At 41.8% G+C, this 24717-nt stretch overlaps 1 protein-coding gene across 1 annotated transcript in view; it reads right to left on the bottom strand.

Moving 5' to 3' along the window:
- Positions 1–18187, bottom strand: part of dlg4a (discs, large homolog 4a) — a gene marked incomplete at both ends in the record, with an annotated part of 35981 nt that extends 17794 nt beyond the window's left edge. Inside the window, 3 exons of the mRNA XM_079171006.1 lie at positions 2788–2844; positions 8021–8182; positions 18086–18187. Coding sequence (XP_079027132.1) covers positions 2788–2844; positions 8021–8182; positions 18086–18187 — 321 coding nt within the window. The remainder of the gene's footprint in view (positions 1–2787; positions 2845–8020; positions 8183–18085) is intronic.
- Between the last annotated feature and the right edge of the window lie 6530 nt (positions 18188–24717).

The raw sequence follows: 24717 nt of genomic DNA, 5'->3' as shown, positions 1-24717 counted from the left end.
CATGTCTTTCATCCCGTAATTTAAAAGCCAGTGAGCAGGTCAGAAACCTGTCTGTCATCCTGAATTCAGAAAATCACATATCACCACTAGAAATATATCAAAAGTAGAAAAGATTTATATCACAAACTGATTCTGAGAAAGTGGTTCATGCTTTCATTTTTTAACAGATTACATTACTGCAATGGCCTTTTTTTAAATGGATTATCAAAACGCTCAATAGGAAGAATTCAGCCGCCGGAGTTCTTACCGGTACAAGAAAGCACCGTCACATTACTACGATACTTAAATGCCCTCATTGGCTTCTCATTCAACAGATAATTCATTTCAACATCCTCCCGATTGGTTTTAAAGGCGCCGCATGGTTCAGCTCCGCGGTATCTTTCTGACCTGCTCACTGACTTTCTTTTCTTTATTGTTATACGTTTGTGTTGTGTATGCTTGATGTTTGATTTCTTTCTTTCTTTTACATTTTAAATGATATTACTTTTCTGCTTGTATATCCCCCCAAAAATGCTACACACTGGCCCTTTAAGACTACTGTTGAGACAGATCTCTGTCAGTGAATACAGACAAAGGTAGAATGTCATGAAAAGAGGCGGAGAGCAGCTACAGCGCTGCCTTCAGGGTAGTTAATAAGTGAGTGAACCTCATCCAAAATATAGAGAATGAATGGAATTCTTCAGCCACAGATGGGGTTTCGGGTAATTGTGGTATTTTTCCTGCCTCTTTAGAGTCGCACACACACACACACACAGGGATGCCTACTTTTATATCTGGAGTATAAAGGTTTCTTTAAAGCTGAATTCAGCCAAGCTTAGTTCAATAACCAGATACCAGTGTGATTCACTCCAAAGGCAGGGAGATACCCACTTCCACTGCAGGAACGCTCATTAGCTTAGCCTTAGATTTTCAAAATATCCCTTTTGTCAATAATATATTCGGATAAGAGAGCAAATAATGGATCTGCCTCCTTGTATAGAAGTCTTTTAATGCTAAATATTGTGTCCAGTGTGGGATATGAAAGCATTTATTTGGATCCCTTGTTTGCTGTGAGGTAGAACATGAACTTTCAATGTAATCACAGCAGCAAGAAGAACATCCATCACAACAATTGATGTAGCCCCGTAATAAAAGTGTGACATGGTACAGCAGACCTATAGAGTCATGTAGGAGGATCCATTAATATGAGCACAGATCGATACCAAAAGTTCTGTGCAGTGTGTGTGAAAAAAAATCATTTCTAATTGCGTTATGCCCTCAGTTTAAAAGAGAAAAGAAAAAAAGAATGTCATTTGAAGCTAAAGCACCTCTTCGCTAAATCATGTACATAACCCAAAGACCTCCTCTTACTTTGCCAAACCATTGCATCGCTTCCAAAGACAATCCTACCCATAAATCAATGGGGCCTGGAGTGGTCCTGGCAAACCCCACACCATTAAAGCAATAAAGAGACAGACTGACGACACCACCCACACATCAATGACAAGCACATGGACACGACACCAGCTGCAAAGACGTGCACACTTCTAGGCGGTACTGCAACGTACTTCACCATTGGAGCGCATGCAGAAATGAGTACGACTGTATGTGTGAGGGAATGAATGCAGACATACTGATGAATTAATGTTTAAGGGTGTGCAGGATATGTGAAACAGTTTAACTATAAGCAGGCACGTTTAGACGGGGTGTGTTTAAGGTCAGGGCAAGCAGACAAAGACGAGACATGATGAAAAGTTAAAAAAGTAGACCACTCCGTCTAAAGATCCCGCCTTCTACCTTTTAAAAATTGCTCTATTTAAGTGCACATTTAACCAACTTTAGCAATCAAGTTCTGCATTTGACTGGTGTTATAAGTAAGTGTAAATGATATTATAAATGATCATTTACTTGTTGTTTCTAATGGCACTTTAGTGAGACTTCCCCTGCCATTGTGTAATATATTTCTGCCTCGCAAGACAGACAAAGTCTTTGGAGCAATTCCTGGCACACGAGGCTAATGCAACCTGTCTGATCATAAAACTGTTTTATTGGGAACGCAGCACAGCCGTCTTTTCAAGGTTATGGGAGTCACTCTGCACAGTCTAACACTGACACCTACAGGCTTCAGTCTGTCCTGCAAACGCATCACATCTATCCGTCTATCTGACCCTCTCGCTACACGACGCCTTCAACACACCACTGAAGCTTTGACAGTGATGCGCATTAAGGAATCGGTTTCATCTTTGTCTCACATGCATCGTGGCTACTTTTCCATTGATTTACATGTTTCAGGGTAGCTTTTGTGTTTGTGCAGAATCAAGCCTGAGATTCTAGAGAAAGATGTCGACAAAATGATTAAGACTTCCTTATACTGAAACAGGATCTACAATAAATAGGCTGGATGTGTTCATGTAGGAGTAGAAATGTGAATATATAACACAGGAAATCAATGATATGATGTGATGGAAGCAGATCACGTTAACACACTTTTCAGTCGCAGTTCATGTGATTCAGGCCCAGAAATAGTCATCGAGTACAAGCGGAAGCAAATCGAATGACAACGAGTATGATCACACTGATGTCATCAGACAACCGATGACCTCATACTCTGGCAGCACAGATACAATGGCACCGAACAAGGCAGCTGCCTGTCTGCAATCAGACAGCCGTGCTCTGAGTGACACCAAAGACAGGAAATGAGGATCGGGCAAATCAGACTGATGATGATGATGATGATGATGACCGATGATGATGATGATACGGTTAGCTTTCGGGGCGACGGAGAGGCTCGGGTCGCTGTGCTCTTACCAGTGTGGAAACGGCGGAGGTGTACATTGGAGTGTGTCCCGAAGACATCAACACAGGCTGCAAAACAACAGAAGGGTAGAGGGTAATTGTGCAGAGCATGCGGATGGGAACAGGGGAAGAACAGCTCATATGACACCCTCACACATGTTGACATCTGGGCTCACAGCGGAGGTCCAACAGAACCAGGTTACCATGAAGTATATTATTCATAAAATCTAGAATAAGCTTATACTAGATGCTTTGATTATGACATACATGCCACATACAGTGTGTCATAAAGAAAGCGTATAGTACACAATGTATGAAAACACAAACACTGGCTGTGTTTGCCTGCATTTCCACAGACCAGTACAACTGTTCCACAACAATTCTACAAACGAGGCACTTGCCTATTTATTAATCCGATTACATGATTATTACATAGTAAACCACAAATTAAATGATGAGCGACAATAGGACAGAAACCACCACATAACATACACTTGATGATATAGCGCCTCTTTCCCCCAACCAGTCATTCATAACTCTGAAGCTGCTACTCTAAACAATGCACTCTATGCCTATGAATTTCACAAAGAGCGGCAGTGCAGCATTTTCACATGTCAGGAGACACTTTTCCTCCCACTGGAAAAGTTTTATATTGCAGCAAAGCACGTCATTAAAGTGTGAATGTTGGGACAGCTGTATTTGCTGATCCAAGTAGCGCTACCTGGGAGGTGGATTCATGCTGATCCTGATATTTACAGATAATATATATGCACATCTCTTTCCTAATATAGACATGTCCTTCTATTAATAGCTTCACTGGAGACATTTTGGACTTGTAGTGCCTTGCTTGATGGCACATCAGCAGTAGTTTAACAGTAGCAAAGAGTACTTAACTAGCACTAATTTATTTAATCACACGACTCCCGTGACGACTTTCCTTACAGGTGGATTTGTTCAAACGGGCAACGTTGTGCTTACAAGTCAACTTCCCTCAGCTTTCTGCAGCCAGACACAAGCAGGGAGAGGGCTGCAGGAGAATCATCCAACCAATGAGGGAGGTGAATGTGAAACATGGGCAAATGAGATTCATTCAGGATGAAAAGGGTCACAAAACCCGAAATGTAAATACTGAGCCACCATGAGGTCATCATGACACTGTGTCAGGAAGTGCAGATAAACCAGACACTATCATCATCATTATCACATCATCATCAGCCGTATTCTCATCATCGCAATCATCTTCATAAGCATCAAATAGCAAAAAAAACAGCCCTCATTATCTTCATCATGTTATCCTAAGATATAATAATTTGTTACAATTACGCAATTATAATGTATCAGACATAAATCAGAGTTGCAACGCATCCTGGAAAACCTAGAAAACAGTGGACCACATTTCCACCCATTGAAAACACATGATAAACTAGAGAGCGGTTTAAACCCGTTGAGTGATGTTAAATTGGTTTGCATGTTTGGTACAGTTTTGCTAAAGTTGACGTCCTTGCTAACTTCTTTTGCCTACGTCTGCACGTGTGTTTGATTCATGCTGTGATCAATTTATCATGATTGCAAAGCATGTAAGAGATGATTTGATAGATCCGTTTTAGCCATTATGCTGCACCTTTTTCAAAATCAGAGAGGAACATATTGGTGTATAGCGTTACCGTCACTCCAGCTAGTTAATCAGTGGAAATGTCCTGTAGAAAAGAATGGTAACCCTGATTAATGCTAATACTGTCATGTCCCTCATGAGGCTCTTTAGGTAAAAATAAAACCCAAAAGTGTTTGTTCACAGCCATCTATCATCCTGGGATTGAGTTACTCTTAAAACAACTACATATTTGTTTTTAAATACTTCAATGAAGCAGACCACTGACATGAAATGATGCAAACAATTCAGTTTGAAGTGAGCCCAGACCTTTCTACTTCTCAGTGCATTCACTCCTCCCTGAAGAGAAACACAAGACTTCATGAATAATGGCAGCATTCCAGAAATAGAAAGAGGGCAAATCCTGGTTCTTAAAATGTTGTGAACAACATCAACATTCTGCCTTTTTCATGCGATAGGACAAATATCCTCAAGATGGAGTTTTCCTGCAGTGTAACAACAATTAGTGCTACAGTATTTATTTCAGTTACTTTCCCGCAGCAGTTTTGTATCTCGCTCTAACGTTTTGATTCAGTATTATCGGTGGACAAACGGGAACAAATCTCCAACGTGTCCGTTAGGACGAATGGGACTTTTACACACAAGTAATACCTCCAGTGGTTATATCTGGAGGGATAATACGAAGAAAACTTTGTTGCCATACAATGTGGATATTGTTGAAACGGACTCCTACATCAGGTGCAGGACAGTGCGTGTTACATGATGCACATTCTCATTGATCTTTAAAGTAACTTTTGCTGATAGGTGGTAAAACAACATCAGGAATAGAGGATGTGGATGTACTTCTACCAGCACTGCAGGACCATCTAAACTACACGCTGTTTACATTTAATAACCAGTAAAGGATATTTTCCCAGACAACAAACTGACTGTTTATATTTCATATTTAAATCCCCCCCCCCCCCCCCTTAGTTTCTCAGCCACAAAACAAATACATAGTTTAATTTATCAAAGAAAGTCTCGGTAACGTCCTAAAACAGCGGGGCATTACTAAACGTTACTCAAAAGAGTAAATAGTGCAATTTTTGGGGACTATTTTCAGTTGCAGATTGATACATTGTTGCTCAAGTGTGTTTGTAGAGCAGCAGGGCAGTGTATGTGCCAGTGACTCTACAGTGAACTACAGTGCCCATGTCTATGATAATAAAGGGACATGCTATCACATAACATCACTGATGTTAGAATGGAGGTCTATGGCACAGAGGAAGACTTCGGCTGCTTTGGCAGTATTTGTGGTTCTGGTTATACAAAACATTCATTATTGCTGTTGGTCTTTTCTTGAGATTTTGTCAATATAACAAACATAGAATATCACCGAGATTATGTTTTATTAAACTTGATCTGGAGACGTATTACAGATAACCTTGTTACTTGCAATGTAATTACAGGCCTGGCATGAAATCCTATTTCCTGTATGTTACCTGACAGATGTACTGACTTACTGATATCACGAGCCTCTATGGAACGAGTGAATGAGTCATGTAATGGATCAGAAACACTGCAGGGCACACATCACATTTTCTCTTAGATAGACTTTATATAGACTTCATAATGGAGGATTTCAGGGAAAGGAGAAAGTCTCCCTCCCCATCCACTGTGAATAATTACTGATCCCTTGGCATGTGCTGGATGACAAACTCCAGCGAGACAAAGGGGAATTAATCTAACCAGCAAGAAAGGTCAGAAAGGGAGAGCAAGAAGCAAACGATTTCAGGGTTTCACACTGTTTTACTAGTAATTTATCATGTCTGTGAAAAAAAAAAAAAAACTGTTACCCCCCCAAAATCTGTTTTTGTTTCCTCACATGTTCTACTGTACTCCAGGATTTCATTAACCTGCGTTAACTCGTACGATATGCTGATTTCATGCTCACTTAATAATCCTGTCTGCACTGTGACGACTGGAACGGACTCTCCAATGCCACTCGTTGTTGATTTGACGGTGTCCCTAAACTGAGCACTATATCTCAGAATAAAAAAACATCCCCATGGCCTCCACAGCTCATGCTGAACAGCCTCTGTACGTTTTGAATAGCAGCGGTGAAGCACAATAACTCAGCCTCTCCTCTCCGCTCATTAAAAGAGAGCATTTTAATGGACACATCAGCTCCTCGGGGATTTCAGTGAACTCCCATGATGGAAATTGAGAAACACTTTCCCCCTCAGAGCAAATAAATATATTGGAGCTCTTAAGTCTTAACAGCCAGTGAGGCTGTTAAAAAACATGTGTGGGCGTATGGGATGGATCGGTATTAAGTGTACATTACAGCCTACACCTGCTTGCATTTGTAGCTACAGTATGTATTCGTTAATGCACTCCAGGCAACATGACTCCGCTCATATTCGCCCTGATGTCAGCGGTATCTTTGGACTGACCGGTAGATCTTATGTTGTCTGCAGTGTCTCCTCCTTTTGTCACGGAGCTCTCACAGAGGTTTGTGTGTCTGCATTTGTAAGACACGTGTCTTAAATATATTCTGTGAGATAAGTAGGTCAGCGGCTGTACAGGGAGCTGCTTTGATTGTATCTTACGAAGTTCTAGATGACTCTTTCGGTTTCCTAATGTGGGTGTACCGTCTTCTTTCAGGAAATGGAAGATTCCTTCAACGACAGGTCAGGTTATTGAGATTTTTTTTTAAATGTGTAAATTGCAATCATTCTGCTGTTACACATTCTAATCAATCTGTTTTTAAATTGATCTTTGATCACGTCCTGAAGTGGTTCAGGTCATCCGATTACTAAATGCACCTTGTGTCCATTTTCATGCTGTTAAGCTCTGATATCAAATTGCCCAATATGCACGGTGCAGATCTGACAAGAGGCCGGGTTTCCTCATAAATACATTATATTCTCATAAAGGTATTTACAGTATGTTGCAGAATTAGAACACAACATTTTAAGTGCAAAGTTATAACAGATAATGTGTTTAATTACCCATTTGCGTGTGAGATAACTGAAATTCTTAATATAAATGTAACAAGCTGAGTGAATGTTATGTCTCCGAATGAAGCAAATTAGAAAAAGGGAAACCCCATTACCATGACTATAAATCTGTGTGCTGATTGAAAATGGGCTCTCAGACCTAGCCTTTATAATAGCAAACTGGTAATGCATGGTAAGTAATTTGGCATATCATTTTTTTGTCTCATTTCGCTTTAATTTGGAACATTCATAAACATTAAAAACAGCGTTCTGCCCAGTTAGGGGACGTTGTCATGGGCACAAAGCTAAAAAAATGGACATTTGAATAGTCCTAAGTGTTTTTAATATCTATAATATTCAAATGTCATTTTCAGCCAATTTTGACAGCCCAACTGCAGAGTGGCTCACGTGACAAATGACGCAATGTATTAAGGTCACAATGAAGATACAGTGTGGTAAAGATTTAATTGTGACCTATAATGTGCGATGCGCTTTGCAATATGGTACAATATGTTCACCTGTGAAGGAAGTGTGTTTATTCTAACACAGTAACAGTCCCATTCCTAAATGCTGACAGCCGAGTGTATTGTGCTGTTGTGTTAGCGTTACGTATTGATCCAATGTATATGATTGTGTGTGTGTGTGTGTGTCCTACCTTAACAGGAGAGATATGTGTGTGTGGTGTGTAGCCATGTATGGCCTCCATGGCAGCGAGATTCTTGTCACTCATATGAAGCATCTCGGCACTTTTCCCTGGAGCCAGATGTGCTGGACTGTGCTCCAAGGGGGGCGTCTCCTCATCCTGGTACCTGTACTTCTGCAGACACACAGAGACAGATGAGGCCGTTAGTCCAAACAGGTCTCATGTTTTTATAAAAAAAAAACGTCAGATGTCGTCCTTAAAACACAATGGTGTAAATGTCAAACTCCCTTCACGGTGCTGCATTTCCATCACAGTGGCATCTGAAGCCAAATGTGGGCAAACTGTACGCATGTAATGACATGTGTGACGCCTACAAGTGATGGCATCACAGAGGCCTCAATACATTTCCATTGTGCGTTGAGCAAAGTGCTCGTCCTCCACAGCCACATGGAGCGACCAGATGACTCATAGAGGCTCCACGGTAGCAGAACACGCAGCTTCTTCCTCGTAGCCTGACTCCTCTACCGATGGCCCACACCTGGGCAGCCCGCCAGCAGCCCACTGTTCTAGCCACACATGGTAGGTTTCATTCTAGGCGCGATCACACGAAATCTGCACACAGCATTTTCCATCACAAACGCGTCAGAAGGTGGGGAGGCATCACAGCGGAGATCTACCACACTGTCCTGTGAGTTAGCCCTTGTGTGTGTGTGTATGTGTGTGTGTGTGTGTGTGTGTGTGTGTGTGTGTTATTTTTAAAGATACCGTACCGTCCTGAAGCCCCCGAGGCTCCCAACATGCTCTGCTGCACTGCAGATGTGAAGCAGCCCATTCTCAAAACTGAGACATTTGGAGGGATCATCTGAATTTTGCCTGATAGCCTGATGGCCAGCTCTGCCACTCTCCCCCTGCCTGTCTTATTTATTTTCTAATATATATTTTTTTGGAAGCAGACTGAGAGGGGAGGTGCATTACCGAGCCCCCGTCTCAGACAGGCTGCTTAGCAACCAGAGCAGAGCAGAGATTGCGGTGCCACAGTTGGGGCTGCCAGCATCGGTCCTGGATCACATTACACTGAGACAGCAAGAAAGAGAGGGAGTGAAACAGAGATGAAGATAAAGGAGAAAGTGAGGGGGGATGGGTAAAAAAAATGACAAAAAGTGAGACCGTCCATAAAGGGAAGCAGAAAACAGCAGCAGAGAATGAATAGTTGTTGACTTCACCGTTCCTTATTACAGGTTGATAAGCCGGCAATTATTGATTTGTTTCTTTATGAAGCACTGCAGAGGCCTAGCATGGCTACACTAATGTAGACCGATTAAATATTATGTAACACACCAGCTGAGCTGAACAACTGTTGGTTGATTACTAATCTCCATATAAGTAAACCCTACTACGTAAGATTTATATTAAATATGGAAACATTAAGTTCAAACTCAAAGATTCATATATTACATGAATCACAGTTCAGAGTAGCCCTGAGCTCTTTGGTCTCCGCTGCCTCCCCCTCTCCTGCACGACCAACATTCATGCCGCCATGTTGCCTTCTGTCCCACTGGTGGGGGATGTGACAGTCAATGCTTATATGTTACAAAGTGTCCTTCTGCGGAGGGCTTTAGGTGCATTTCCTCTGATTGTTGCCCAGTGTAGCACAAAAACATTCATTTCTTGAATGCAAACAATTTGTTCAAGATTCCTTTATTTCCAGGTAAATAAATACTGTCTTGACGAGAATGTGGTTTTCCCTGTGGTGGAGCTGAATTATGACAAACGCAAATACTATAGATTCATGTGACGTTAAAGGAGCATTTTGCAAACGTGTGTCACTGAGAGGCACATTCTGGTGAGTCAATTAAAGGTTCGTTACAGTTTTCCAACTAGTGAATTGTGTTCATGAACCTGGCGTCCCAGATATCAATCAGTCCCTGGTCAGATGGTTAAAATGAACCGGTAGCTCCTGAGGACAAAGACGGTGGACTTCTCGAGATGACGACACCTTAACATCGACCTTTCGGTTTAGTATTTTTCCGGTCCATACATTTTTACACAGACCCATACTTGCAGCATTTTACTTAAGCTACACTAATTCACTCACCATGACATATGGTATGATTGTTATAGCTCAAACCAGTAGAATAGATATCCACTTAAATATAGAGAATACTTTATTTATATTAAAAAAAGGGGGGGGGGGCACAGTGTATACAGACAAAAAACATATACAATCCCGGAGCACCCTATAATATCAAATGGGGCTTTGAGAGGGATCAGGCTTGAGCCATTGTTAATCAAAGGAAAAATGTACTATGCCCATCTACGGTGCCCCGTGATTGTATGTTTTTTTGTCTGTATACACTGTGCTCCACCCACCTGTTTGTGTGTTGCGTAAGTGTGTCTCTCAGTACTATATTCATCACTTTAAAGCCGTAGTTCACAGGAGGCGGAGCCTCTACCACCAGAGTGTGCACAGGTGTGCTGCACACGGTGATTGGGATGTGATCTGTTTAATTCTGCACCTGCCGTTCCAGCTGAACCCTGTACGCTCTGATGAAGGTCCCTTTAAACCGAAAGCTAAAAATAAAGTGTTCTCTGCATAGATTTAAGTGTGCGGATATCTATTCTACCAGTTTGAGCTTATTTGATACTTCCAGCACCTTATTTAAGATAGAGCTGGGTGAAGCGGTGGTTATCCTGCATGATTGTTATAGTTTCTTCAATTTTAGACACAAAAAAATATCAGAACTAACAGAATTGAAAACATCTGGGATTCCTCATTGACACTCTTTGTGTAAGATCCATGCACTTGATGCTGGTGATGATATTGTTCATCATCTTGAGCCACGTACACATCTTGTTAATGACGGACTTATTGTTCTATTGTTTAATTCAAGACAATTAATGTGCCTCTGTCTGCAATAAACTTGCATTTACTGTTTGAATGATTTTAACTTGTATAAACAAACATCTTTACGATTATTATATACTTTATTCTATCTCAATTAGATTCTCTGAAAACCCCCTAAGTATTATATTATCGCTCTTAAAGGTATTAAAGTTTTTATGTCTTACAATTGAGCGATTATTTCCGTAACTGTGTAATGAGAGTGAGCTGTGTCTTTTATTAAAATACTGGTGAAAATACCAACACATAAAACTTTAATGCAATCTGCTGGTGTATGAAGATACGTTGACAGTATTTATGAATAAAAAGGTTAATAATATAGGAGACATTATTTTATTCTTTCGTTTTATTATATGCACTCCCAATCCTACTATAATAACACAGAGCTGGCTTAACACATAGAGAACAAACGTGGTATGATACTACACAATATCTGTTTTACTAAACATAATTGGACATTGTGTTTTTCTAAGGTTCTTAACAGCTTGGAGCAATTATAATCTGCTTGTCACCATACACACATCCCTCTAAATTACCACTGCAACCAAACACTTCTGTGTTTCCTCGGCTTCATTGTGTCAGTCTATCACCGTGGAAAGAATCCAGTAGGAATTACTCCGTCGTAAAGGTTGATATAAGGAACGTCTCCACAGTTCGCCGCTGCATTTGTTGGCCCTCTTTTACTATAATAAGAACTGCACACTGTGTGGCTGAATGGCCTGTTCCTGTGACGGTTATATGAGTTAACTTAATATAGAGCAAGTGTCAAATTCTATCTCCCATCATCTCAGTTTATAACTCAAGGACTAAGCTTGAGCTTTTTAAATTACTGTAATGGAATGAAAGCTAACCTCACCTCTCAGGCATATCATTTCCAAGAAGCTGCAAATGCATTTGACGCGTACGGTGTTACAGGAGCCACGAGAAGGTGCAAATTAAAGGTGGCAACTCCCCCACTGCATCTTCACAGAGTTTAAGCTTTTCTGAGTTCATCTATTTGCATTTTCTTTAATGATGATTAATCCAGGGTTTTTTTTCTTCTTCTTCTTCTTCTATATTTGGATTAACTTTAACATTTACTGCTGAACTCAGAGGGATTTCGTGCTGGGTGTTAAGTCTCTGTGACGCTTCACAGCGCTGTCAGGCTGAACTATGCTTGAATTTAGTTGTATCCAGTACAATATGTCTCAATGAAGTGAATCTGAAGAGGTAAAAGTGCTTTAATTAAACCACGTTTGAGTGAGTTATATAAATAGGTGTTTAAATTACGTGTTTCATTTCAACACATTAGCCTCATTTCTCTTATTCAAACAACTGCTAATGGTACATTGTCTGAAACCAACCGTGATGAATTATCTACAAAATACACAATCACAGTTTTTTACAAATACTAAAAGTAAGACTCTTCTATTATAGTTTAATATATTGACTGACCTGTGTATCACCTCAGACAATGTTGTACCTTTTGATTTGACCTCACAAGGTTTGTACTTAACACTTCTTAATAACATGCTCATCATTGCTCTGCTCAATGAGTAGACACGACTGCATAAACAACTGACATCAAATAAAGTATGTTTTAATGTATACCACCTGTTTAACAGGGACCCAAGGCTCCAGCTTTAGTTCATTCATCACTAAATATAGAAATGAATTTACCTCCCTCTATGTTATGTAAGCCAGACACCTGCTGGATGTTAGTAGAGCAAACCCTCACACCCACCCACTGGCACCTAAAAAACCGCCACACTTAAGCCGAATACTTGTAGACTTTTCATCGTGTTTAAAATCAGACTGTGCACAAGAAACATGACACAGTGTCTCGCATCATTGGTCACCTGAACTTCCGTTTTCCCACTACAACCCGTCAAAATCACTTCTTGTTTCCTTCTCAGTTGATTTTCACTCTGAAGTGTCTTTTCAAGTGAGAAACCCCAAACACGGCTTTCATCTCATTTGCATTATCGCAATCGGCGTTGCCAGCCAACACCTACCAGTACAACTGTTTTTGGTCTTCTTCATGTGCATGCACGCCTCAGACGACAGCAAATTCACTCATCTTCTGCCAATGCTAACTTCAGACTATTCTCCAAGGTGTATCAGCACAACACTTTGACAACTGTTAGTATCCTGTAGCTATGTATGCTGCAACAACAACAACACTCTTTACATTTACCACGGGGCCGACTGCTTAAAGCTGCACGAGGAGGGATGTTAATGTAAGAATCGCATGCAGCCTAAATCACAAAGTGGGGCTGCAACAAAGGGAAGCTTCTTATCCCCCCATGGAGTCGCTCCAGATTCACCCACTTTGCCCAAATCTGAGTCTGTTGTTGGGCGTAGTCCCTCCAATCTCCTTGTAATGCTGAAAATGAACAAGAAATACAAAGCTTGCACCTAAACAGGTCAACCACAGAAATGAGGCTTTCTAAGAGTGTAGTTTGTCGAGGACATGCCTAATGAAAGGAAGATGTGTTTACCTATTCATGATTCACAATGTATTATTAATTCATTATTTTAAATCAAGCGCCAAAAAAACCCAGCAGTATGATGGCTTTGTGTAGGGAATATTTAAATCCAGAGTGATGGTGTTTCATATTTGGTACCACCTGGACCGCATCAGTGCTTGTTCCCACAGGGAGATCACCGAGGTGCACATCCTGCCCAGTAGCACCACTCAAATCGTCTAAAACTTTGATCAAACATGTAAAAATACTTCCAGTGTTGTGAAGCATTAATGTCCCAAACAACTGAAATAAAAAATGAAATCCCTAAAGTGCTGTTGGGCTTTCTTCACCACCAGAAGGCTTATGTTACTACAGTGAAACAGGAAAAGTCATAAAAAATATATAAAGACAACAGTCCCCCCCCCCCCCCCCCCCCCCCCCTCCCTGGAAACATGCTCAGCACTGTTTCAGAAACTCAACATTGAGTCTTCCTTACACTTCGGTATTAAATATGTGCTTGTTAATTTATGCTCTTCTAAGCCAAATTAATGAGATTCTAAGTCTCATGTCTGTGGGATGATTCATCTTTGATAAGACCCACACAGATGTATCATCCTCAAATTGAATAATCAAATTAGAGTCATAGATACAGTAAATGGTGCGTGCTTGGCTGCAGAGTAGCGAGGGGGGGGCGGGGGGGGGGGGGGGGGGGGGGGGGGTTTCCATCTCGTCTGTCTGGAGCCTGTTTTCACAGGAACTTTATGCTTATTTGCACGACACGAAATGAACAATATTTATATAAAATGTAGAATAAATTGAACTTAACCAGGCTCTGGTTTTACAATTGCTCTCCCTAATCTTGCAAAAATAATGTACCTTGAGTTAAACCCTGTAAAACTGACCCGCAACAACAAATAATTGCCCAAAATGAATTTGGCTTGTATGTTGAGAAGGAATAGGGCTTCACGTTTTAGTAAATCAGCAGAAACAGCAAACAATTGTCCCGTCTAACATGCAGCCACACTCTTATCTAAAAAGCATTCATTCAAACTCCCATGTCCTTCTGCAGTTTACAGGTCAGGTGAAACCTGTCCCCCCCCAAATTCTTCTCACACTCACACAAAGCTCAGTAATCTTGATCAGTTCATCCCCTCCCCCTCTGCCCACAGAAGCATGCACACACCAATTTTTATGCTGAGTACATACATTTTTATGTATGTTGCACTTGTGGTGGGGGAGTGTGGTGTTAACCCTCCCCCAGCCCTCTTTTTGGTCCACACACACACACACACACACACAAACATGCAAGCGGAGGCCATGTTAACATACAGCACAGACTAGGTAATGGTTCCAATAGAAACAAACTTACAAACATATGAGGCTCATTTCGCTGCTTATGTCTAAATAATGGGAAAAAAACCGTTCTGTATAAATACTGGTCCATGGTTGACGTGTCTTCTTACTGTTCTCTTTACATGCAGTCACCCTGCGTCTAATATTAATATAGGTCTGACCACACACTTATTATTATTATTATTATTATGAATTATGACGGTTAATGTCGTGGAGGAAAAGTAGTTTGATTCTGTCTGTGTGCTACACTGAGGCTGAATCTGGCTTCGAAGGATGATGATGATGCATGCCTTTGCCAGGTGCTTGGCGAGGTGAGTTTTTAATTTACAATGGTTGTAAAAAAAAGGGCCTCTATTGGTTAATCAAGTAGTCCTCCAGCGATGATGTGCTCACCTCAAGGTTTTTAGTGCTAGTATGATTATTCTTTGCATTGCTTTTATAGAAAGATACATTCAGAGCCATTTCTGTACAGTGTTTTATACTCACACAACACCAGCTGCAGTATTAGATAGCAGATAAGCTGGGAAGAGCAAGTTAGCAGAGTAGCGGCGACCCTGAATGCTCTAATCTGGGACCTGAACAGAGCTTTAGCAAATATATGCTGCCGCACATTGTTGTCCCGCATCTCCCCGAGCTTACCGTCAAAGCCGAGGAAGATGACACAAACGGCGGGGTGAAATAGATCAAATCCATAGGAGGAAATGTGTGTTTGCGGAGCTATAAAAACAGTTACAGTACGGTTGTGAAATGTAAAACCATCCGCTCGCCGCACATTGCGGTGCAGCAAAGGCGAACCACCTCTGCTTTGATATCACCTGCTGATATTTTCCACGTCATTACTCTTGATCATCTGATTGATCCGAGTGAGAGCGGCTCGTTTTCCGCTCCATTTTCCAGTTAAGACGTCTGAGAATCGATTCTCGGGGTGAGGTGATCATCGATCTTGATATTGAGATGAAGGCTCACACTGATCCCCGTGTCATGAATCATTCATTACATTAATACTCAGTTTACATTGAAACTCTGTCCTTTGGCTGCATTGTGTGGCCTTCTATGTATAAGCCCTGCGCTTGAATTGTAAACTTCAATGAGGCAGTACTGTACGTCTTGATTAAATGTTGTGAGGGCATCAATGAGCATTAAGCATAAAAGAGGACATTAAAGCACTGCTGAACGCTTCCAACCACATAAACACGCTTTTAATTAGGATCCTGAATTGAAGATGACTGAGAGGCCTGTGTGCTGTTGAAGAACAATGGCTATGCAAACACATAACCATGGGACCTCAGCATGGGAAATGACCGGTCATGTGACGGTTATTCTCACATAGATGTTTAACAGACGTAGGGCAGGCAGTCCTGGAGAATGTTGGGGATAAAAACGAAAAAGGTGAAGCTGGAAATGTAAAGAATAATAGTGACAGGAGGGAGCAGTAATAGTATATTCCTACTGTACATCCCGAGCGATCTGGCCAAATTTCAATCCCACCGATATACAACCCACCACAAGCCTGCGACAGACTGGATCCAAGCTGTTTGGGGGGCTACTGAGCCATGCTGGAAATATGTACAGAGCAGGTATTTGGACACGTTGAAGGGGATGCTAGGGCACTTGATAAATGTCCATGTTGACCTGCTGATAAAATAACAGAGTAGAGGCTAATCTTGCATTTTGGGATGATCAGCGTGTGTAGCTTAGGACGCAAATATGCTAATAGTTATACTGTATATACGGTTTATATTCAAAAAAGATAAAATGCTTGTAGCATGTGGTTTACATGAGCTGAACTATTATGAGCCATATCTGTTATGCTATAACCAGCATTGCATACTGCAAACCAAGCACAATCCATTCTAATTGAGTAGTTAATCATATTTTTGAAATCGGCTTTTATTACAGGCTAGATGTTTGCTTTGGAGCTCCTTTTCACTGGATGGCCATGATGACTGTGGAGGCAACTTGTGGGAGGACGATTTTAATAATTTTTTTTTCCACAAGGAAGCCGTAGAGCCTCAGCTGGAGATACAGAGGAAGATATGAGCCAGCAGGGAGTGAGGCGGAGGGGACACATGGGATTCTCTGTGCCAGTAATACTCGACATGCACTGAGCACAGCAGGACCTCCCGTTCAGGAACCCAGAAAGCAAAGACCCACAATAATTTACCCAGCGGCGTCTCACAAATATAGAAATGATTCTTGTCTACCAGACTAAATGTATACAAATAATTACAATTAATGAAATATCAAAAAATATCCAGTTTATATCTAATCAGATTCTATCAACAAGACGGAATGTCTGAACTGAATCAACAAACAAATGATCTAAAGCTCTGTACACATGCACACATCCCTTTTGGCAAGCGTTTGGGACAAAGCCTGGACATGAGCGAACCAGTGTAGTCCGATTTGGCTTCAAAATGCCAACAGACTAGAGCGCCATGTGGAGGGAAACTCGGGAGCTGGCTGCCATACTGGAAGCACCTGAAGCTGTGTGGGAGGGGCATCTGGTATGTGATGGACAATCAGTGAATGAATGCTCCTCTCTTTGGACATAAAAATACACTAAGATGAGATCACACTGTGAACACACAGCTCAACATTTGCCTGTTTTTTCTTTTTTTTGTTGCTGAGAATAAGCAGCCTGATTCATCAGAGGGTTATAGAAAAACAGTATCGGTGCACTGTTCCTGTTACCTGATTTCGAGCCTCTCTCTTGCGGTGTATAGTTTCTCTGATGATGGATGATATTTAAGTGGCCGTGAGCAATAAAGTGCATCTCCCAAGGTCAAAAGCATACCATGCAGTTGGCTTTTGCTGGGATGCAAAGCTAAATGTGAAGCAATCAGCACGGTGAGCCATATAGGTTATAGCCCTAACCTGACCTGTCCTGCACGATAAGGAGCAGACATCTTATATAGATTGATGTTTCATTCATTACATATCTATAATCATTCATGGTGAAAGCAACAACAACAAAAACACAGAAAATAACCGCTAATACTAAACGCAACCATGCATGCCAAGGATGCTGTCGTCTGTTTTGTGTAAATGGAAATCGGCCATCTATGAGCATGGGAAAAAAAAGCGACTGATGTAAAGGTATGGTGTGAATAAGCTGGTACCTGAAAGCATATGGACATCAGAGATAGCCGTAGGTGAGTGTGATCACTGTACTAATTACTCTAGTGGCTGCTGTGTAATGAGAAAAGCGCGGTTCAAATGAGCCACAACTGGCACAAACCCAAACGCGCTATTTCTTGCAAAGGCCTCTTACACATTTATACCAACTAACAGTCCACATTTGTGCGCCTCGATGACAGTCGCTGCTGCAACCGATCGGCTGCTGCTTATGCACCCCCCCCCCCCCAGGCTTACCTTGCACCCGAACATGAGGGAGAGGGTCCGGTTGCTGCAGATGACCTTACACTGGCACATGACCGGCGATAGACACTTTAAATTCCTGACTGGCAGAGACATCAGTCCAAAGCCTCACACCGAGACAAGACGGCACAGACCACAGCTCGTCGGTCCGCCGCCACGCAAATCAGAGCCGCGAAACAGTCAGCAGAGAGCCGCGGAAGCTGAACGGGGAGGGGGCGGGTGATGCCCGGTTAACAGGCGGGCTTCCCGGTTGACTGCAGCGGCGCTCGGGTCCAATGTTTGTATGTAACTTCATGGTCGTACATAATTGACACAGCGTCGGTCTGTCGCTATACAGTCGCTGTAGGTTTAACACTGGCAGCAGCATTCATGATTTCTCTCTCTCTCTCGCGCGCGCTCTCGCGCTCTCTCTCTCTCGCTCCCTCTCCTCGTATTTGATTGACCGTAAAGTTTGTACTCAATGCGCAGCTGGAAACATAAGGGGAAGCAATAAAGGGACTGAATGGAGAGCAACGGTGCCATCTATTGTGCCCAGCGGCAGCATGCAAATAATATTTGTGGTAATGGCAAAGTAACACGCGAACACACGCTCATCTCAAGCCAGTGTAAGCTGGGAAATATTAAATGGCCACATCCAACAGCCTGCTTCACCACCACATGTTACAGGGTGATTACTGCGGCCCCTGTTGGATCTTTAGAAAAGTGCTCGAAGAGCTGTCCAAGGTGCTGAAATGTCTCAAATCATGTGGAAGAGCACTCTATGGCTACAACATGGCTAATTAAGCTAAAGCCACGCGCGCCATTCTTCAACACACCCGCACAAGACTAGTATCCGTGTTTGTCTCTGTCATCTTGCAAAATGAGCCCAAATATCCTCAACTTGGACCTTTGCCCTAATTTCTCATGTGTAAGGTGACAAACAAACAAACAGGCGTGCTGTGCTGTGCTGTGCTGTGCTCTGCATGCAAACAAGCCCACACACTCACAAACAATGAAATGAGGTAAAGTGAAATAACACCACGTTGATAATTATGGACCTTATTGTTACCAGTCTTTGTGCGTATCACAATTTTTGATTTGTTCACTGTGTAGAGCAGGGATTTGACAGTTCAATACAGGCGATTCAGGTAAAAGCAGGGCCACTTATCATATAGGAGGTGTTCAAATAGTTTAAATTAAGAGAGAATACAAGTGTTCAGCAGAAAGGTTTTCACTCTGAGAGCTGATATGGCTCCTGGTTGGCTGTCAAAACAATTAAAAGTGTAAAGAAAACTGATTAGTGTGACTGTCAAAAGTGACTTCAACGTTCCTGAAATATTTTTGGTCTCATTGATCTCATCTGATCTGATCATTGAAGTGAGACGACTTTAGAAATCGTCTCACTTCCGAAGTTAAAACCTCATATATGTCTTGTCCAATATTTTGAAAAGAAATAAAGTTGTAAAATAATATTTTTTCTTTATTATTATTATTATTTTTCTTCGTTCTTAAGAGAACCAGCAACATCAATAGCAGGTAACTTCCTTTTTTTTCTTTCTTAAATACAAACAATATATCTTCACAGTTTCTACATCAAGATAAACGTCTCATTTAGTTTTGATCGGTGTTGTGTTGCTCTCCCCTCGTGTGTGTGTGTGTGTGTGTGTGTGTGTGTGTGTGTGTGTGTGTGTGGTTGTGCTGACATGTTGAGCCCACAGGGTGGAGTGAGAGAACCAGGTAGGCTTAGATTTAAATATTGTGCATTCATCTCAGGACCGACTGCGGCGCACGGCGCCACGCTCCCGGGTGACGTCAGCGTTAAATCGAACACACACACACACACACACACACTCCGAACACACCAGTGTGCTGCTGATGGTTTTTAAAAGAAGAGGAAAGAATCCTCCCGGAGAGTTGGGGATATCCTGGGAAATCTACAATGTGCTAAAAACATCAGCAGGATTATCACAGGTCTAGGTGTCGCTTTGTCAGGAAGAATATTCTTTGTAGTTAACTCAAAGACACGAGAAAACGGTAATAAATCAATACAGAACTATAAGAAAGCAACCTGTACAATGATGTGATATGAGCGCCATATACGGCTAGATAATCCTCGGTCCTCGATCACGTAATAGAAATATTACGTGGTATCGTGTGTTTCAGTGTGTGGGCATGGCCTTGTTCACACTCTTCTTTTATACTCTCGATGCATGACGTTGGTATTCCTCACACTCTAACTTTACACTTTGACTCTCGCCTGTGATCACATAAGAAGACTTTTCATGCCCACAACAGTTTCCATGGATATTGCTTCAGAGAGATGAAAACCCTGTCCTTGATTGCAGCAGTGAATAAGGGACTCTGGCATTGACTGAACCTCGTCAAACATCACATCAATGAGTAACACATTTGCAGGCCACCCATAGCAATAGATTATATTATTATTAACAGATTCTACCTTATATTATCTATCTATCTCTATGAGGACACCTCTTCAAAATCATACATGGGTGTTTTTTTATTCACACAGTTTTTCTGTTTGTGCTCCTTGTACCACACTCCACTCTGAAAGTAACCGACTGAGCTCTTGGTACGAGTTCTGATCTAAAATAGGAGCAACATCCTATCATCTAATAAACAATTTGCCACATTGCAAGACGCTTATAACAATAAAAGCCCTTTTGAATTAGAGGGTCTAAATTGGAGGACGTTAAGAAAAGAAAGATGTGTGAAAATCGGTGAATATTTTGTATTAAGTCGATAATCAGTCGCCATTTAAGTTTGAAGATGACTGCAATTTCACCTCTTTTGCTCCAGCAATAACTGTATGTATCTGATTTCTTAGCCGTGGTTCTGCTTTGACTTGAAATAACCTTTTCTCAGTCCATTGAGCTCTGACATGTATAAGAACAGCAGGGGGGGGGGGGGGGGGGGGGGGGGGGGTGGAGTCAAGTCATGTTAGCTGCCTCTCAGTGGTTTCACAGAAACACACCGTTCTCACAGACACGTCATTGAAAGGCTTCTTCTTTTTTTTTATAACCCTCCTGTATGTTGGTCCAACCTGTTCGAAGCGTATAGTAACAACATATGTGTCTTCATACAGATACCTTATTTCTAAGCAATACATTAGGATGTATGTAACACGGTGTATAATCATAGATGCAGCATCATTTCCATGTACTGTAAATGGCTTCCCTCTTCCACTACAGTATTATGTAAGCGTGGGAGTCGCATGGAAACCTGAACTGTGATGTTCCAGTGTTGAGTATAGCAATAACATCCTAATGCTGCATTGTGTGTGTGTGTGTGTGTGTGTGTGTGTGGGTGTGTGTGTGTGAGAGAGATAGAGAGAGAGAGAGAGAGAACCCCAAAAGAGCCAGTGTTTCCATGACAACATCTGCAGGGGGTGGCAGATCCCTAACAAATAGTCCACTTTCCAGCAGCAGCAGCAGCAGCATTGTGGTCGCCTCGTCCATTCGACGACTGCTTCTGTCACAGGTGATCGTGCCCACAAAGGCGCCGTCGCCTCACGCTGCTACTACGACACGCGTCACATGCCATGACACATGCAAGTGTTTTTCTCGAATTCACAGAGAATATTAAGAAGCACTGTGACTCGAGGAGCAAGCTGCTAGTGCTGGCATTATTCACAACTGGCTGTTATAGCAGCTCACTGAGCCCGTGAGTGCCAGAAAACGGTGCTAAGCCTAATGCACTGTAGGCTGAGCCAGATGTGCCATACTTCACATTTTCTCATCTTTTCTGCAAGCCGTGGTAGCTCCTTTTTGGGGGGGAATCTTGTTATTATGAGTGGTTGAAAAAATAAAACACTTACCATTAATGATTTACATTTATGTAAGAGGTCCATGCATTATCAAAGCCTGACTGTATGCAATCTGAAGTATATGATCCAGAGTCGAAACATGCATCTCTTTCTCTGTATGTCAATGATTTTAGATTATCTGTAGGGAAATACATGTCTTAATGATTTGATATTATATAGTTCTGTTCCACAAATATATCAAAATCTGCCACTGCAACTACTTTTTTGTACAAATATGCACATTTATATTGTTCCATAGTTCCCATGAAAACTGTGCATTACAACACGGTTTTATAAAACTAGCATTAACCTTTTTTTCTCCACATCCTCCAATGTCTCTTAACAACCAACTATAGATTCATCTCAGTTCTGACAGTAGAAATAAAGGAACAAATAAAAACATCATCTGAGGACATTTCTTCTCGTTGCTTGAACTCTCTGTCGTGTAGAAACGATGTGTTTCCACCCTGTAGTCTGTTTTGAGTGCAGCGCATTCACTCAAAACGTGTCTTCCTTATGTCCCGTTTGCGTGTCCTTTAGCTACATTCAGGTAAGCCCGCACTACTACTAACTCCTCTCGTGTAAGGAAAGCAGGGTATCTAATCTACCTACATTTGGTGGAAAATACAGATCACACTTCCACAACACACATCCAGTCTCCAGCCTTCTATAACCCCCAGCGCTCTGCAGCTTTGACACTGAAGTAGTCTAACTAAAGTGCAAACACAACTGGGAATCTCCTGAGGCTCTCAGACTGCCTCAGCTCTACTGACTAGGAAAACACCCAAGGTGAGAATTGTAGTATTACACACCTACACAGAACCTGCTGTATCTGATTCCTCTCGGCTTGAATATTTGATTTCACCTGTTCTCACTCGACAACACCGTCGCTTCAAAAAGGAAATGGTCGGCTGAAACGTTAGCAAGCAGTGAAATAGAGAGCAGCGTCTAAACAAGTTGATTCACTCTGCACAATGTCAGGGAAAGTAGGACTTTGTTGTCACCCTTAAAACACTTTCCACATCCCCCATAAGTAGCACGGGGATTATTTATTCCTAGTGAAATAAACAAAACGTTGCGCCCAAAAGCTGCGCACCCTGTGGCCGAGCCTTGCCTCACCTCAGCTGCAGGTGCAACAGCAGCACCCAAAGGACGCTCTACAGGCAAACTGTAACTCTTCACATCTGATATTCCTGCTTCTGTCTCTTGCAAAAACCAGCCAGCTGTGTAAATTTAACATGCCAGAATGGAGTCATCACCAACAGTGATGACTCGGAGCAATGCTTTATGCATGAAGCATGGTGTGCGTGTTACACCTACAACACACTTCAAAAGCCCCCCCCCCCCCCAAAAAAAAAAAGAAATCGATTAGCCCGGGAATACACTTGTTTTTCCCTCAGTTTGGTTGCTGCAGATATCCTTAGAGACAGTTATTAAGCGGTTAAATTGAGCTCTCGGGGATAATTATCTGCACCACCCTCCGACTGGGATGAGAACATCTACACCATAATCACGCAAAAGCCAAACTGATGATCTTCTTCCTGTGACGAGGGAAGAATGTTTCACAGCAACTACCGGTCTAATTCTACACAGCCATCACCTGACTTCCCTCCATCACGGTCTGCTGTGCCTCCTCCCACACTACAGACAACAGCGCTGAGACGATCCTCTGCTAGCTGTCCTCCATCTGAGACTTAAACGTGTATGTTGGGGAAATAATGTGGAAGAGCGATCGCTATACGCGCTGCCAGCTAAAATCTGTCTATTGTAAACCAGAACCACCTACAAGCCAAAAAGCTTTCTCTCAGCTGAAGCAGCCCCCATGTGCCTCTCCAACCACATTGGCTCTGCTGTATGTATGTGTTCACTTGTATTGTATTCAGCTTATTTAGGTATTTTATATTGTTAAACACTTCGGTTCATCAGCAATCAAAGACATAATGTCAAATAGAGCAGAATGACTAGAGGAGGGATGGATTTACTTACGAATAGAATTCAGATTTTTAGAAGTTGAAATTGTGTGCTGTGTTTTACTTTTACTCCTTTAATTTACGTTTAAACATTTCAATCATAGCACTATTTAGTAGATGCTCGCTATCATGTCTTGTGAAACCATGTGCTGCTGCTTTACCTTGCTAAATCTAATAACTGGTATCACATACTGTACCTTAGACGGTCAACACACACACACACACACACACACTACTAAGATACACACTTTGTTGTACCAAATACTTTTTAAAGGAACACACTATGGAATCACTCCAAAGTGATGAAAAGCCTTTGCCGTGTTTTCTGAAGCAACTTCTATCACCAACTGAACTATTGTGATAGCAGTAGATGGTGGTAAGCGTTCCTTTGGCCTGGGGCATCACTATAGCTCAGTCTATAATTAGACATGGAATTTGCATTGTGGGATTGTGTAAGTTATCTATCATGACCCCGGCCAGGACTAAGTGGGCATTAGATTGCTAATCACTACATTATATTCAGGTGAGGGTGATAACAGTAGATGCTTCTTCCTTCCTTATGAACCAGTAATCAAAAAGTGCCAGTGATATTTACAACATTTAACCTTCTAGATCAATGGTCAGCACTATAGGAGTGAATCAAGTATAACATTAGATTGCTCCTATGCTCTGGTGTTGACTGAGCAACTTTAAAGTAGAACTCTGAAGTTGTCTGTACGGATTGCTTCGTTAATGAAGGCAACTTAGCCAAAAACATTTGGTGAATAAAGCCCAGTGCTGGAGAAGAGTTGTGTGGCAACTTTTAATTACGATGGACTCCCATTGAAGCTCACACGGATCTGCACCTCGCTGTG

This window comes from Pholis gunnellus (genome assembly GCF_910591455.1).
Source record: "Pholis gunnellus genome assembly, chromosome: 13".
Classification (NCBI taxonomy): domain Eukaryota; kingdom Metazoa; phylum Chordata; class Actinopteri; order Perciformes; family Pholidae; genus Pholis; species Pholis gunnellus.
This window is presented reverse-complemented; position numbering and strand designations above follow the sequence as displayed.